This window comes from Halyomorpha halys, unplaced genomic scaffold, assembly GCF_000696795.3.
Source record: "Halyomorpha halys isolate HHAL.00 unplaced genomic scaffold, Hhal_1.1 Scaffold826.1, whole genome shotgun sequence".
Classification (NCBI taxonomy): Eukaryota; Metazoa; Arthropoda; class Insecta; order Hemiptera; family Pentatomidae; genus Halyomorpha; species Halyomorpha halys.
Window position 1 is genome coordinate 278,649 of NW_027109508.1, and position 16,775 is coordinate 295,423.

Consider the following 16,775-nt stretch of genomic DNA (forward strand, 5'->3'; position numbering starts at 1 on the left):
GGTGATGTTGGCCTTCTGTCTCCTTGGCAGCATCGATTTTACCTTAAGGGACCTCCTACGTGGTCAATCAATAATGGTTCATTGATAAACTTCAGATTGATCTTATAAGACTCATAGGTTAAAGTGGAACGAGTACTGAGAAAATGGAGAAGCTTCACTCGTATCAGTTTCCATTTATTCTTGGACTTAAATATCAAAATGGAACGAAACAGGCATTGCACTAGATTCATTTCTATCAATCTTAACTAAATTAATAATAAGTAAAAATAAAAACGAATTTAAAAAAGAAGTAACAAAACTTACTGGAGATATGTTGATAAGATTGTTAACTGTCATTGAGTATACATGTTGCAGTTGTAACAATAGCTGGGAATGATGCTACAGTACTTTTAACTTAAATATATATGTATATAAGTTAAGCTCCCTCACAAACAGAACTTTTAAAAAAAAGAAAGTGAAATGACTCACACAAGATCAGCTTAAAGACTACTTTATTCCTCCTTTTAGTCCTTTATATATACATTTATGCAGTGTTTACATAGATTCCTAGGTATTAGTGGAGATAACAGGTACATTTGTACCTTAACATATATATAAATATATTTTATTTGCTATGAAGGAGATAGGAATATATTTTTCCTTTCTTATATTATAAATAAAATAGCACTTTTTTTTTTAACTTTATTTTGTGGAGGTAATTGTGTTAGGTATGACTCCAATTGACAATTTGATGTACTCTATACCAGAAGGCTTGCCTTTCTGAAAAAAATTGACATGTGGATGTTCTGCTCTTTGTTCACCCCGAGCATTTGTACAAGCCCCCGATTCGAGGCGAGCGGCCAACATGTGGATCTGCTTTTAGGGCTGCTAGCAGTAGGTCCAGAAGGATGGTAACTTCACTCTGCAGGGTACTAGTAAGCAGTCATGAAGGGGAATATAAGTTCTGAATAGGTATTAGCTGCAGGTCCTTATGATAGGATAGAAGGTATGTGATAAAGGAGAGGTATATAAAAGACGACATAAATTAAAAAAAAAAATAACACTATAATCTACAGATAAACTATGTACATTATTATTCTCTGCTATGGAGAGAGATTACATTCAGCCGAAATTCACACTGTGGTCTTCGTTGGACCTTTAAAGTATTAATAAAGAGTTTTAGCAGAATTCAAATTAATAGTAACTTGATAATTAAGGAACCTATAAAATACATCTGTACTACTACAGCCTATGAAGGGCCAGGAGTACAGTACTTTGTAAGGAAGTACTGTTACTAGACCAGTGGTTGTGCAAGGTGATTCCATCAGAATCATGCTCATCCACCGCCAGATTCAGGAACTAAGGAACCTATTTAATATTTAATTTTTTTTAAGGAAAAAAATATAGGTTATTGCTGGGTTTAAATAAATATGTAAAGAATAATATTTTAGGTATATCATCACTTTAATGGATATACATTTCAATGTTTCAGATGGAAAGTTGAACTTTATATACACATATAAAGGCAAAAAATAAATACAATTCAATAAATTTATTATTTAGTATTATTCTTGCTTAGATGGAGGAATAATACTAATTATAATAAATTACTAAACTTATCTTAATAAATCCCTTATAAATAGAAGAAAGGGAACATTTAAGAAAAATGAGCAACTTGAGAAACTAAAATTTTTTGAAATATACATTGAACAAACTCGGAAATATCAGAAAATTAATCAAATCATACTTTAAGAGTAAAAATAGATGATAAGTTTTACTTATATTATGTGAATCAAATTGAATTCTAAAAGTAGCTTTAGATATATCAATGTAATAAAATTTATGTAATATTGATTTTATACAGTCCATAAAAATATCAATATTGGTAAAACATTGAGTATAAAAATTATTATCAGGACATAAAGTACTATTATTATTGACAAGGGGAAGATATAATAAAAAAAAGAAAAATGTCAAAAAGGTAACATTTTTTTATTTTTAAATAAAACAGTTTTAAAAATTTAATAACTAGTCTGCTAAATTAATGACCAGCTAACCTTTCGGTCTTTTCTTGAACAATACAATAAATGCAATTCAATTTAAATTTTTTGAAACTATTGAATAGTAAAATTAAGAAGTTATTCTATTTGTACTTCAGAAAACATAGTATACTAATGGCCTTGTAATGTAAAAATTCAGATGATAATATGAAGTGATTCATTGGATGGAACACCTTCATGGTTAGGCTTGTTTCCTTGAATGACCACCAGAGGCCTTTGCTCTCTAAGTCCTTAGTTACCTTATCAAAAGTTCTAAGAGTAGTTATCTGAAACCTATTCCGCCCTCCTTAATTAAATTATCTTAACTTAATTTTGAGAAAAGATTTATAAATATATTTTTTTTGTGCTCATAGCTTTTACCACATAAATTTTAAACATTTAAGTAATAATAACGCTCGGTACAAAGCAGATAGGGTATTTTGAGGTAGTACATAATATGGAAGCCTAGCATAAGTAAGTAGCATATAGCAAAATGAACTTGTAATATTCGAATTCAAAGAATATAAATTAGTCCATTAACATGAACAAGATTAGACTTGTTTGCTTGAATAACCACCAGAGGCCTCTGCTAGTCCTCAGTTACCTTATTAATGGCTCCAAGTTATATGAAACCTTAGTTAAATTGCCCTAACTGAATTTCGAGAAAAGTAAAGTTTCATTAATATATATATTTTTTTGTCTCATAGCTTTATGTTAAAATAAAATTTAAATAATAATAATGCTTGGTACGAAGCACACAGAGTTATTTAAGTTATTACAACAGATGGAAGACACAGCAAATATAAAACATGGTAACTGAAATTTTTTATGAATCAAAGTTTTTGGTATCAAACTTTTTTTATAAATTGTTGAAATAAATTAAAAGGATTTTTTTTTTCTTAGAAGAATAATGTTGATATAAGGTACGGCAAATGAATCATGTTTGAATGTAAAACATTATAAAATTTTAATGGAAGATTGCTGATTGACCGTGTGTATCAATAAATGGAATTTGGACCGGGTGCGGTCAAATTAAATTCAAATAGTAATATTACGTACTTTGGCTCAAATAAAAATATAAAATTTTAAGTTTGTATAAGTTTTGATTTTGTTAGTTAACGATCGAATACCTCATATTAAAAAATAAATGAGTATTTGTAATTATAAACAAATGGTAATTTAACTAAAGAGGGCAGTACTGTCTGTTACCTGTCATGTACTGTCTGTAGCTGATGCCTTCTAAATAAATAGAATGTGAGAAAACAAGTTAAGTTTCAGTTGCCAAGGTCTCTCTAACGGGCCATAACCTAAAGTGACCTCTAAATGGTCAGCCAGATTGACGATATAACCAAATATGAACAGATTTTGTCCGTAATTCATCTGTCTTAACCTCAAAATCTACCATATAAGGGGCCCCTTAACAAATAAATTGCATAAAAACTCCTCTTCAATCAGACAGATTATTGGTAATCAGAATACAAGACGGTTCTTAAACAGGAGAACTATTATTTTATTTTCATTATAGCTAGAAAATCCAGTTAAAGTATTTTAATATGACTCCAATATCATGAAACAGAACATCAATAACCTATACTAAACTGCTAAGTATTTAGCTAAGAAATAAAAGCAATTGTCCGGCTAAAAATGAAGCAGCTAAACTTTATTGTACACATTGTGCTGAATAATATGAAACACATTTCGAAGTACCACTGCTCAGCAGTGAGACGAACACTATCTTATGTTCTCCACTTAACGATCTTCCTAAAAAAAAAAAAACCATCCCAAGAGATATTTAATGATTCTTTCATTGTTGCGGCATAAGCCACGAGTTGTAAGCAGGTGCCTGCTGCTGCTGGAAGGACGCTGGTGGTGGCTGCTGGTACATGGGGTAGCCCTGGGTTGAGTAGCCCTGTGGGCCGTATCCTCCGTCCGTGGGGCCCCCTGTCGTCCCAAACTGTTGAAGCTGCTGTTGCTTGGTCTGTGCCTGTTGCTGGTAAGTGTAGCTCGCCTGCTGTTTGCTCATCTCCAACTGCCCTTTCATACGTCCCTCGTTCTGATTCTCACCAGCACCGCCTATGTCAAAAAATACAAATTTTATAGCTTACATAAAAAAAACTTATAAACATAAAGATACAAGACATCCTATTCATCACTATAGTAATAAAATAAAAATAAGAATCCAAAATTTTAATAATATAAATAAGAATATTGTAATATCCTCTTTTTTAATCAATAGTTAATATTTATATATAAATGATTTTAGTTATATTTGTATTTTATGTATATCATTTCAGTATTGTTTGTTTGTTATTTTAAATCAAAAAGCAAGCTAACCAGTTTTCATTGTCTAAAATAAATACACTATTCAAAACAAAGAAGATGGCACGCATCCTTCCTAAGTATTCGTTGAATTGTTTGTGTTGAGATAGATTGAAATTTTTCAACTTTTGTTGTTTCTATACAATAATCATAGAAAAAGAATAATAAAAGAAGAAATAGAAGAACATAACAATTATCAATAAACTATTTACATCGTAAATCATAGCAAATAAATCAGAGCGATTGTACTACAATCAATTATTTTTGGATCGACCAGTGAACATTGAAGATAGAGGAGAGGAAACGGGCACTCTTGATTTGGCTGGCCTAGTGAGAGGATGTAGGTTGGGTAGAAGCGGGAAGGACTGGATACCATTGTTAGGAGTTGGACATAGCATCATAGATAAGAAGAAATCAACAACCACCAATCATCAAAGAAGATGTGTAATTGGTTAGTTTTGTTTCTAAGTGGAATTTATTGCATTGGTAAAATAGCTATTAATTAAGTTTAAATGTTATTAGTAGTAAAGTGTCGTCTGTTTCTGATTGCCTGGAAACCCGCTCTGAGAAAAGAGTCTATTATATTATAAAATTTAAATAAAGTTCTCCTATCTGTTAAATATTAATATTAAATGTTTTAATTTTAATCCAAGCTATCTTTTATATTTGAAATTAGTTAAAACTGTTAAAATTCTTTTTATTTTATTTTAAATAATTTTTGATTATTACAATATATTAGATTTAAATATAACAAATGTTGAAAATATAGATATATGTATAAAATGAGAGTTTTACCAATAAAATTTTTATACAGCTTAATTTTTGAACAATGAGAGTTTAATGTAGTCTAAAGGAGATTATTTTTGTCAATCATTTAGATTGATATTCAACAAGATCAAATTAGTTCAGATGTAAACACTGCAATAGGTCATGAATGATAACTGGTTATGATACTTTAATATAATTTTAGATAATTATGTAATGATAATTTACGGTTGATGTCTACAGTTGACCAACCTATTCTAACCATGGTGGGGAGTCGAGTTTTTCATTTTGTTTGACCTCCAGGAAAAAAGTCAATCCTCCAGGCCGGATTCGAACCAGCACCGCCTACAGATCTCAGATTGAAAGACCTGCATTTAACCACCTGAGCTACGGACGGCCCAGTATGTGTATTGAGTTGATGCTAGATAAGACAAAGGCTCTAAGGTGGTTTTAACCTTTTTCACCTACCCCACTTTTTTTATTTAAGCATGATGAAACAAATCACTGCTCACCTCTTTTCAAAACAAAAATGGAGGAAAATAAGACGTCAGTGAGCCCAGGTGCTTTATGCTTCGAAAATTTAGCCATATACTAAACCACAAGGATTTAAAAACAAGTTTATGAAAACTGATCAAGATGTTTCTTTCTTTACATTTTTTTTTTTTATTTATTCTGGATACAGAATGTTTTGAAAATAGTCCCATATAACAAGAAATAAAGATTGATATGAGTAAAAGATGGTCAGAGGTCCAATCCGATTAGCAACTGGCCATCTTCTCCTCATAAGATAAGAACTAATAAAATTCAAGATTGTAATACCTAGATGAATATGAATATTTACAAAACAAAAAATGCAATATAACATAAAAACCCGTATTATAGCAGATATTTTACATTTTAGAAATGATTATGCCCACGAAATGCTAAACATTTTACTGGGTTGTTAAAAATCAAAAGCGTTAGTAAATAAAATAAAAATGTGTTATCCTAAAGTAGTGTACAAATAAAATTATAATAAAACAGGCAAAATAACATGCAATAAACTAAGTTACAAATTATTTTATTTTTCCGATTAATCAAAATATTTTACAATAGAGATATTACTGCTCCACAGATATCACAAACTTTTTGCTCTAGGAACCAGTTGTTGATCTGAGTGTAAAAGGGAATTTTTACCAACGTTTTGGAAGATTATAATAATAATAATAATAATTTCAAAACAAGGTCCTGAGAATCTTAATTAGATTCCCACTGGATTATAGGAAATAGCCAATTACTTTGTGAACTACACGTGGAATCAATTGATGATTTAATCAAAAAGAATAGTTTACAAAATTCTACTTCCAGCTACAACTCCCATTGCCTTTTAAGAGAATTTTTCAATTTAAATTTAAAAAAATAAATAAAACTTACAGATACATTGCAATAAATAAGTGAAAATAAATTATGTAAAATAAAACCAACACCATCGATGAACTACCACCAGAGATGTGAAAAATTAGCTATAGTTAAAACTAATAGCTAAAGTTGCCATGGATACGACCCTTATTCATGAATGAACCATTGATAAATACATATCGTATCCATGACAATATTAGCTATTAGTTTCAACAATAGCTAATTTTTATCCAACTCTGACTACCACCAATATTTTGTTTTTTAGTTCAATAATTATTGTCAGTATTATTTGTGCTATTATTTCTACTGAATTGTTAGTGATAGATTTAGTAACATCAACGAAACGCATAACTGTTACCTTGTACAAAACTACCAAGGATTTTATATATTACTTAACAACGTACTTTGAGAAGGCCGTCCTCTTTTTGGTTGATCGACTTTATTTCCATCGTCTAGAAGAAAAAAAAAAGGAAAGAAAAAAAAAAACAAGAACAAGAAAGAGAAGAAAGAGAAAAAAATAATAAAACATAAAATAAGTCGATATTTTAAATTAGGAAATTAAAAATGTAACAAAAATACTTACTGTTGGACGAAGGCGAGTTAGGAGCCTGAATCTGGACGTACTGAGTCCTCTGATGTTGGTGTTGGGTAGATTGTTGTTGTTGCTGCTGAAGCCTCCAATCATCTGTCAACATCGTAACGTTATCACATGTCTTAACGAATCACATGATACAAGCTCACCAAGTGCATGATGAAAATATATGTAGAAGATTCATCAAAATAATAATTTAAAACAAAACGAAGTAATCATTTAATTTGTTTGGCTCTTTTCTTCAGGCTAAAAAATTTAATAAAAAAAAAAAACATGCAAAAATCAACTAAATATAAAAAAAATGCAAAATTTAAATAAAAACAGAAATGATTTCCAAAAGGAAACACAAGCAGCATTGGATGAGATAAAGTTGAACATCATTCTGAATCTGTTATTCTTATTCCTCTAATACATAAAGAAATAAATAAAACAAAGTTAAGACATAGATATATAAAAACAACGTGTTGTGCTTCATCCATACTGGTGATGAAAGAGGTATCGGCTGATATATAACTGAAAATACAGCAAAATAATGTATATACAAGAAACATGAAGCATACAGAAAACAGCTGTAAAATAAGATATAATAAAGATTGAGTCCGCTGAAAAATAAAAATATTAGAAAACAATTAGAAACGATGAAACTAAATTATTAGTCCAGTAGTTTAGTAGGAATCTCTGCCTATAACTCCCTGATGAAGACCTGAAAATTAGGTTGAAACGTCAGCACAAATAAATAACTCTTTTGGCGGTCTGATAATAAATATATAATGACTTGGCAGTAAAATTTGAAGCTAACAGAAAGTCTGGCCAAAACGTTGGCACGATTAAATAAGTTACTTCAACTAATTTGTGTTATATTTTGACTGCACCCCCAACCATCTTCTCCTCGCACAAATAATTTTTGTGTTTTTTTTTCTGCTTTTTACCGCACCCCTCTCTCTCTTTCCTCCTCCTATTAATCCAGTAATTCTCTCATGTTTTTTAAACTGAAAATTAAAAAAGACAAAAAGAAAGACACAAGATTTACAGAATCCATCAATTTTTAAAAAATATATTTATTGACATTTACAACTGTACATTATAATACATTCAGTAAATTTGATCTCAGTAATACTAGAGTGAAACAGGTGTGTAGAGAACTACCCATTGGTAGCACTCTAATCCATCAATTTGAATGAATTACGTAATTCTTTCAATACTTGAGTTGAATTTTAAATTAAATATCAGTTTTATACATGGGTAATCCCAAAAGCAAGAACATTAATTTTTTTAGGAATACTAAGTTCCACTCACTTTCTATTAAAGTCATTTTAATGCTTGAACATTAGTATGTTTTTCTACATAATCGCCACTTCAGTTGATAAATTTTTGAAGAGACTGTGACTGTTTTATCCATGTCCTATCACTTTAAGGAAGACATTTTGCAACTCATTGGAGCTGAATCACCTTCCGGCCGAATGTCCTTTCAATGTAGAAAATATCTGACTAGAGGGAGGATTTGTGAATAGTACTCCACGCTTATTATTATGGATCCAATAGGAATAAAGTCCACAAGTCTCTGTGCAACTGTGGGCACAGGGATGGAAAGGTGATAATTCTGGTCAAATTCATGTCATAGGTGTGGTTAAAATTAACGTGTAACATTATCACAAACCTTCCCTATCCTTATACCTAATCACCAGGTCCCTAAATTGAAAGTAAATGTGTATTATCCCGAAGGAGTAAAATATTAAAAGTATATATTATAAATATAAAAACCAATGAAAAAAATTATCCCAGTAAAAAAAAAAAAGAATTAGGAATAAGCAAAATTTTTTACAATGAATACTTACAGTTTTCATTTACCGATTTTAATATTGCGACGAATGAAAATGAAACTGGTCTATAAAAGAGGCCAAAATGTTCCAGAAGCGTAGGGTATTTATGTAAAGAATCAACTGTGATAGGTTTTTATAATTATATAGATTTATATTAAACAATGTGGACCTTAATATGGTTCAGGAGGTTTTTCATTTATCTTTCATAATACAAAATTAATTCCTAATGAGGTGTATATAGTTAACCGTAGATTAACTAAGCGGTAACCGCACCTCCCGACCATCTTCTCCAAAAGTTAATTCCTCTTAAAAAACCATTAAGTTGATTGAAGGAAGATTGGCGGTCAACAAAGGTACAAAAAAGCAGACGAAACTATTACTAACTAACTAACTATATCAGTTACAGATGTTTCGCCCCACTTTGCACGAATAAATGAGAACAAGATACAAACATTGTAATTAAAAAGTTATAAACCTTTAAACATCAGCCCTGACGAAGCCCAGCAAAGTAAGGCCAAACATTGCTTACTATTTAGTTCCTTTATTGATTGCAACCCATAATATTTTCCTACAATCTACTTTATAAGGTCAACTTTCTTCTTCCGACAATAAAGTTTTATTATAGTAATTATAATTATTAAAATGAAACTTCTTTACCGACGTTCACTCAAAAAACAGAAGTGGTGGCAGAGGGCAATGCTGGTCTATTCTAGCAGGAAAATTTTTATGTTATTATAAGAGAGTAGGAGCCTTGAGGACCCAGCAGTGCTGGTTCGATTGAGTGAGTTCTTTTACTCTCTTATTACAATATCAAGAATTTTTAAGCAAGTACTGACTTCGGATATGGCCGTCTATTCTAATTATAATTATTTTGGAACTAATATTTTCTGCCTTGGACTATAACAGGGAACGCAAGATCATTATTAATAAAATTTTAATACGTTATTTTCTTTCCACAAGTTTCACTTCTGTTAACCAGTCCCATGATTTTTTTTATTATAGAAAATAAATAGAATTTAGTATTTATAAATAATTAATGAAATTATATTGGTTAAAAAAGAATATTAATGTATTCATATATAGAAATACTGATACTGGTACTGGTATTTGGTGAGGGGAACAAGTCCGGTAAGTGGGCCTAGTGGTCCTTTTTGCCTACCCCTGGCGGCTACCTAGGTTGCTGTCGTGTACTAACCAAGGTGGGAGTATCAAGATTCTTTCTTCGGGACCGCCGAAAAATGAATGTTTAACTGCCCCGAGTGGGAATCGAACCCACAACGTTCCGAACGGACCACACTGGGACCTGCGTCCCAACCCGCATGGCCGTCACGTCCCTCATAACATCATATACAGAGATAGGATTTAACTAAATTTAAACATGAAATCTCATCTGCAAATATAGTGTTGAACCATAAAAAAAAAACAAATAAATAATTAAGAATATATAAAACAGGCTCTGATGAATCTTTCACACACAGTGAGCTGAAATAGAAATGATTATTAGTATATAGCGGCAGATAAGGATCACTTTTAAGTCTATACACTTTTAGTTTCCAAAAAATAATTATGGATCCTTAGGTCATAAAAAGCTAACTAAGCTTATAATCGAAATGAGTCAGGTTGCTATTCCTAAGAAAAAAATAAACATTGTTTAACTCAACTATTAAATAATCCATACGATGAAAAAATCAAACTGAAATAAAATCACACAATTCTTAGTTGCAATCTGAAATAACATGCATTGAAAATAGTATAAATTGGCTACGCTGAAAAAAAAAAACTGTATTAAAATAATTAAATTATATAATGAAATAGCAGGTCTGCTAAGTGCTCCATCTTCGGTATTGAGCTGTAAAAAAACAGAAAAAAAGAAGGAATTGATAAGCTTAATGCTTTAAAAATTTTCAGAAGGATTTTTGGCTGCCACATCAAGAGAACAAAAAAAAACCTACTTAATTGACTTTAATAAACAGTGGTTTACAAAAAAATAATTGTATTCTCGCTGCAATTAAAGAAATTTTCTTTTTTATAAAATATCTTTAAAGTAGACTATATAAGATCGAATCATGTTTCACAACTGCAAAGGATAAAATTACATTCAAGCTGTTTTTTATGGTTTTGGCTTTTATAGTACAGGCACCGACCATTTAAAACAGCATATTTCAGAATCCATTCATATTCATCTGAAACCTGGACCTGTTAAGCATAAACTTCATGAAGACTGTATCTCTCTCACCTATAACATGTCTTAAATTACAATAATTTATCTTTTACTTTTATTCCCAATTCGACTTTTTTTATTATATCCTCTTTTTTGTTTAATTACTTTTTATTTTATTTCATATATTTTTATCTCTGCAGTTCTGCGTTTTAGAAGAATAATTACTTATTATTCTCTAAGATATACTCTTGATTAAACAGTACAGAATATTTATTGTGTATTTCATATTTTCACCTTTTAGCAGAACAGCTAACTTTCAGACTACAAAACAACCACTACCTCCTCTAAATTTCAACCGCTATTAAATTTATGATATAGAACAGAGGTTCCCAATCTTTTTCGGTTTGCAGCTCCCTAAATAATTGGATTTTTTCCGTGGTGCCCTTAATACATCACATTTCTGTCTAAGTTTTTGACTTTCTTGAAAAATTGGAAACCTTTCCTTTTTAAAAGCAATTACCCATTTAACAGCGAAAAATTAAAGACAGATACTTACTATTTTCGCACAATTTAGTGACTAAATGCTTGCATGATAGCAGTTTCAAAAGATGCGGATTGGAAAGAAAACAATGAAAAACTTGAAAGTTGCTAAATTCTTGGAATTTTATTAGCATACACAATTGTTGGCACAAAAATTTGGGAATTGGAAATTCCAAGAAAATGAACAAATTTTTTAATTAAATACTTCGCGGCTCCCTGGGCGTACACTTTGGGAATCACTGATATAGATGTAGGTGGTATAGTAATTTATCTGAAAACAGCTAATATAGAAAATGGTGGTTATATTTAATGTTTTAATTTTAGTAGTTAATTTTGCTTTATATAAAGTGCATAACTTTTTTTATTATTATCAGCAAGAGCTGAGATTGGTTTCTTTTTTTAAAAGTTTTCTGTACGTGTTAGGTTCATTTTAGCATCCTCAAATAAAGTGTATTGACGAGTGAAAGTAAATTACCTTTTTTATTTTATAATAGATATATGAACCAAAGGTAATAACCTCATATTTATAATTACTGTTTGTTATATAAATTTTACATAAAAAAACACCTCTTTACAACTTCCTATTTTCTTTTTCTTTATTATATTATCCCTATATTTATTATGTCTTGGTATATTTCATCCTTTTTATATTTTATAGTTTTATTTTTATTAGATTAAGTATTTACCTATATTATTATTTAATGTCTACTTATGTTTCCAGTTATTATACTACTGTACTATCATTTTATATCTATAATAACTTTTTCTTTTGTTTTAATTTTATATCTAACCGTCATTTTAAAGGACAAATCTCCCCACATCCTTACCTTTCTTCAATCTTTGACTAAGTTCCTAGACATATGTTTTTATCCTGATTTGCTCTTAATTTTCTTTTTTCTCTACCTTCATTTTGACCTTTGATATATTTACTCTTGTTTCTTTCATTTTCCTGTCTTGTAGTTTTCAGTAGATTTGTTATTATTTTTCTTGAATTTATTATTCTATTTGATATTACTCCAGCTGTCCATTATATGCCTAATATTTATTAATTTATTTTTTATTTCTATTTTCTTTAATTTATTTTGCTCATTTATACATAATCTTCACATTTAATTTATATTTTATGGGTCTACCATATTTAACTTTGTGTGCCATTTTATAATCTAACGCTTTATACAATATTTTTGGTTTCTTCTATCTTAGCCTTAGCTCTGCAAAGTGGGACGAAACTTTAGCATTTAATAAACAGTCTTCTACTATCAGAGTTCCTTTTTGACCACAACGGGACCATCTTCCTTGATTAATTATATAAGGTCAATCAGCAATCTTTCAAATTAATTCAAATCTGTTTCTTTTCACTCATCTCTTTTTTCCTATACTTTTTAAAAATTAATTTAATTGTTTTATTTTTCATTATGATAGATTTTTTAATGGCTTCGTTGATAAAAAAAAATTATTTTTACTCAAATGACCCAACAGAGACTGCCCAGAATCACCCTGCCGAACTTTGTATAATTTCAGTTCTGTTTAGATTGATCAACATTTGAATTTAAATTGGAACCTAAAAAAAGAAATTAAAGGGGAGTAAACAACTAAACATTTTTAATTTCAATCTCCTTAAGATCTAGAGCATCCTTTCCACCTGAAAACATCATATTAACATGCAAAAGAGTGATAACTTTATGAAAGTAATCCACAACATGTAAATTCTGGAAATAAACAGTTTAAATGTCAACATTTTTCTGTAGGTCAACTACAAAATAAATTGCAACACTTCAGTCAGAAATTAATTCAAAATACTTTGAGCTAGAGTATCCCAAAGGTCCTTTAAAAATGTCATTTTATGTTACAAAGAAGAAACCTGCAGTGATGAATTTATTAATGAAACTGCCTAGACGGAAATACAAAAGAAGAGAACAGTAGCATTAGATCATATGGAAGTTCTTATCATACATCATAACATAGTTCAAATGATGTACACTAATTTGAAGAATTGAAAAAAAAAATTATATATTAGACAAACTTATAAAATCCAATTAACTAAAAAAAAATGCATGTAATCACTAAAAATAAAAATAAAATAAAATCCTGACACACTTTCAACATAAAAAAAAAAATATATAAATATCAAAATTATTAAATATAGTCAAGTAAAGGAGTTTCTCAGTTCCATAATATAGATAAGATCTATTGAAACAGTCGCAGGCAGCAATGCCATAAAAAAAAAAAATTCAATATAAATTGTTAAATTCGATTATTTTGAAACTGAAATGGAAATAAGCATATCAAAACATTAACTTTATCATAAATGTGATATGATATATAATCATTTATTTAATTTGTCTTTTTTAAAAATAATAATGAGAATAAAAATGGACTTTTTCCTTTAATCTTTCAGAACAAAAGTTAAATGGTGAGGTAAGAAGAGTAAATGGCATGAGGTAATGCAAAAATGTCTTCGGGATAAAAACCGATCGACGCAAAATACAGGTCTCCACCTGCAACATGTTACAAGAAACTCCTCCTCCAAAAAAAAACCCTGTATTATTTCGATCTATGAAAGATCTTGGTTATTTGTAATTAATTACAGTTTCTAGACCAATGGTTGTGCAAGGTGTTTTGACCAGAAATCATGCTCAACTGCCAGGTTTTACGACCATGGGCCGTCTGTGGCTCAGGAAGTTGAGGCATAGGTCTTCGCAACCTGGGAACTGCAGCGGTACTAGTTTGAATCCGGCCTGGGGAGGGGGGGGCGACTTTTATTCCTGTGACAGTCCCACAAAATTAAAACTTGACCCCTCACGATAGTGTTTCTCCCAATCAAAGGGTGGACTCTAATGAAGGCTAAGTAGTAATAATATCTTCATCTTTGAGTGATCCTTCAAAGAAAATTTAGTACAATTAAAGGTTGATGACCATCAGAGAAGACAGAAAAACATGTAAATATATAAGCTATTTAGGAAAGCTAGCATATAAAGATGGGATGTCTTTGGTGGGCTGGAATCGTTACCTAGATGAATGTGGATAATACCCTAAGAAGAATCCGAGAAAGAAACCTCTATAAACTAGAGGACAGCCTTAATTCTTATGGGAGAACTGTGTGGTGAGGAATGTCAAAACAATGCTAGAAGTAAGGAATTGGCGGGTGGTGGCACAGGATTGGAACAGCTAGCAAAAAGTCAACAAGGAAGCCAAGGCCCATATCGAGTTGTAGCATCACAGAAAGAAGAATATAAATAAGATCAGAAAGAAAATAGAGAAAAATAAGGTATAATCAAACATTGAAAGAGTCAACTAATATTGCAGCATTTCTACTTAATGATAGAATACACAATGAGATAGACGCAAATGGCATTAAAAATCAACATCAAAAGAGTTGTTGAAGACGCTTGAGCTAAGATACTGAATAGAACCTGCAAAGATTACCTGTCTGCAATGTTTGTTGTATGGTTTTTTCATCTATCTGCTGAGATTCGTCTATAGTGGACTGATGTACTACTTGGACTTGCTGCTGGTGTTGTATCATCTGCTGTGCAGCTTGCTGTTGTTGTTGTTGTTGTTGCTGCTGCTGCTGGTGTAGAAGTTGTTGGTGTTGGATATGTTGTTGTTGCTGTTGCTGGGTTTGTTGCGATGACCTGATACTCTGCTGTTGTATACCTTCAGAGCTGAAACACTTTTTTAGTTAACGCCGCACCCCCTCTTCTGTCATCGCCTTCCCCACCAACGTCATAAATAGATCTAATTTAATTATAAATGTATTATTTGATAAAAAAAAAAAGAATGCCATCCAGGATTTCCGAAGCAGTTAAATGATAAAGTGAACTAAAATAAAGGCTGAAAAAAAAAATTATTATTCCTGAATTCAACATCATGTGCTGCATTGTAATAAAAAATCTTTGATAAATTTAACACAAAAAAAATCTTTATTTGAACATAAATTTGTAATCTCATCACACATTTACACAACTAAAATGACTCATATTAAAAAACAACAACAGACTTTCCAATCAAAAACTCATTGCTAGTTCAACATGGTATGCCTTATAAATAGACTTGACTTACACATACCTATGGTACAATCTGGACTTGTCTATCACTTCAAATAATCGCACCAAAATCATACAAACTAAACTAAAGACCAAAAGATGTACAAGAATCAATAGGATCTCAAGAGAATGGACAAACCCACTTTTTTAATTCCTGGTATGATTATTTAAAAAATACTCCAACGGAATAAGTTGTTCAAAACTTTGACGATGATTATAATCAAAATCAACAAGCTGATTGATAAGATAATAAACATACTAACAAGGAATTTCTACATGAACACACACCTAAGATCAAGTTAATAGAGGAGCCACACAGATAACGGTGGAAAAAAAAATAAAGAGATGTGAAAATGAAGGTGTTAAAAAAAGTTAAGTTAAAAAGGTTAAAAATTATGTAAATATATATATATAGTAATATCCTCTTTTTTAATCAATAGTTGATTTTTATATATAAATGATTTTAGTTATGTTTTTATTTTATGTGTATCGTCTTAGTATTGTTTATATATTGTGTTAAATCAAAAAAGCAAGCTATCCAATTTTGATCAGTAAAATATGCAGTCACAAAAGGTATTGTTCAAAGCCAAGGTGGCAGCGTATGTCCTGCAAAAAGCCCATTGAATCGTGGCCATGTTGAGCAGATTCAAATATTTTAAAAACTTATTATTTTGACTTGTTATTTTGAATTCCTATCATAATTGAAATTACAATACATTTAAGAAAAAATAAAAGTCAAGAATAATGTTCATAAAGAAAACAACATACAAAAACTCAAAACTGTTGTGCTACAATCGATGCTTACATTGGACATCGAGAGATAGATCATGGTTGGTGAAAGGATTCCTTGCTTAGGCACGGGCAGGGAATAATATTTCCTGGATGATGAACATTTGTACAATAGTTATTAATTTAATTAAGTGTTATTAGTAAAAGTATCTGTTTCTGATTGTCTAGAAATCCGCCCTGAGATTAAGAGTCAAAAATGTTATAAAATTTTACTATGAATTTAATATTAAAGCTTTTCATTTTAACCCAAGCTATACTTGAGAAATGAGAATTAAATTAAAACTATGAAATTTCCCTTTATTTTTTATAAATGATTTTTAATTATTA

General features: G+C 30.3%; 1 protein-coding gene across 6 annotated transcripts in view; it reads right to left on the reverse strand.

Moving 5' to 3' along the window:
- Positions 1-1,952: 1,952 nt before the first annotated feature.
- The window catches only part of LOC106686472 (uncharacterized), a 49,430-nt gene continuing 34,607 nt past the window's right edge, over positions 1,953-16,775 (reverse strand). For 5 of the 6 annotated variants that reach the window (XM_014429810.3, XM_014429813.3, XM_067047698.1 and 2 more), the window contains 4 exons: positions 15,040-15,278; positions 7,084-7,185; positions 6,905-6,952; positions 1,953-4,091 (listed from right to left, as the gene is read on the reverse strand). In XM_014429810.3, the coding sequence (XP_014285296.1) occupies positions 3,823-4,091; positions 6,905-6,952; positions 7,084-7,185; positions 15,040-15,278 (658 nt within the window). In that variant the 3' untranslated portion in view covers positions 1,953-3,822. The remainder of the gene's footprint in view (positions 4,092-6,904; positions 6,953-7,083; positions 7,186-15,039; positions 15,279-16,775) is intronic. The other variant, XM_014429812.3, reaches the window with a different exon arrangement.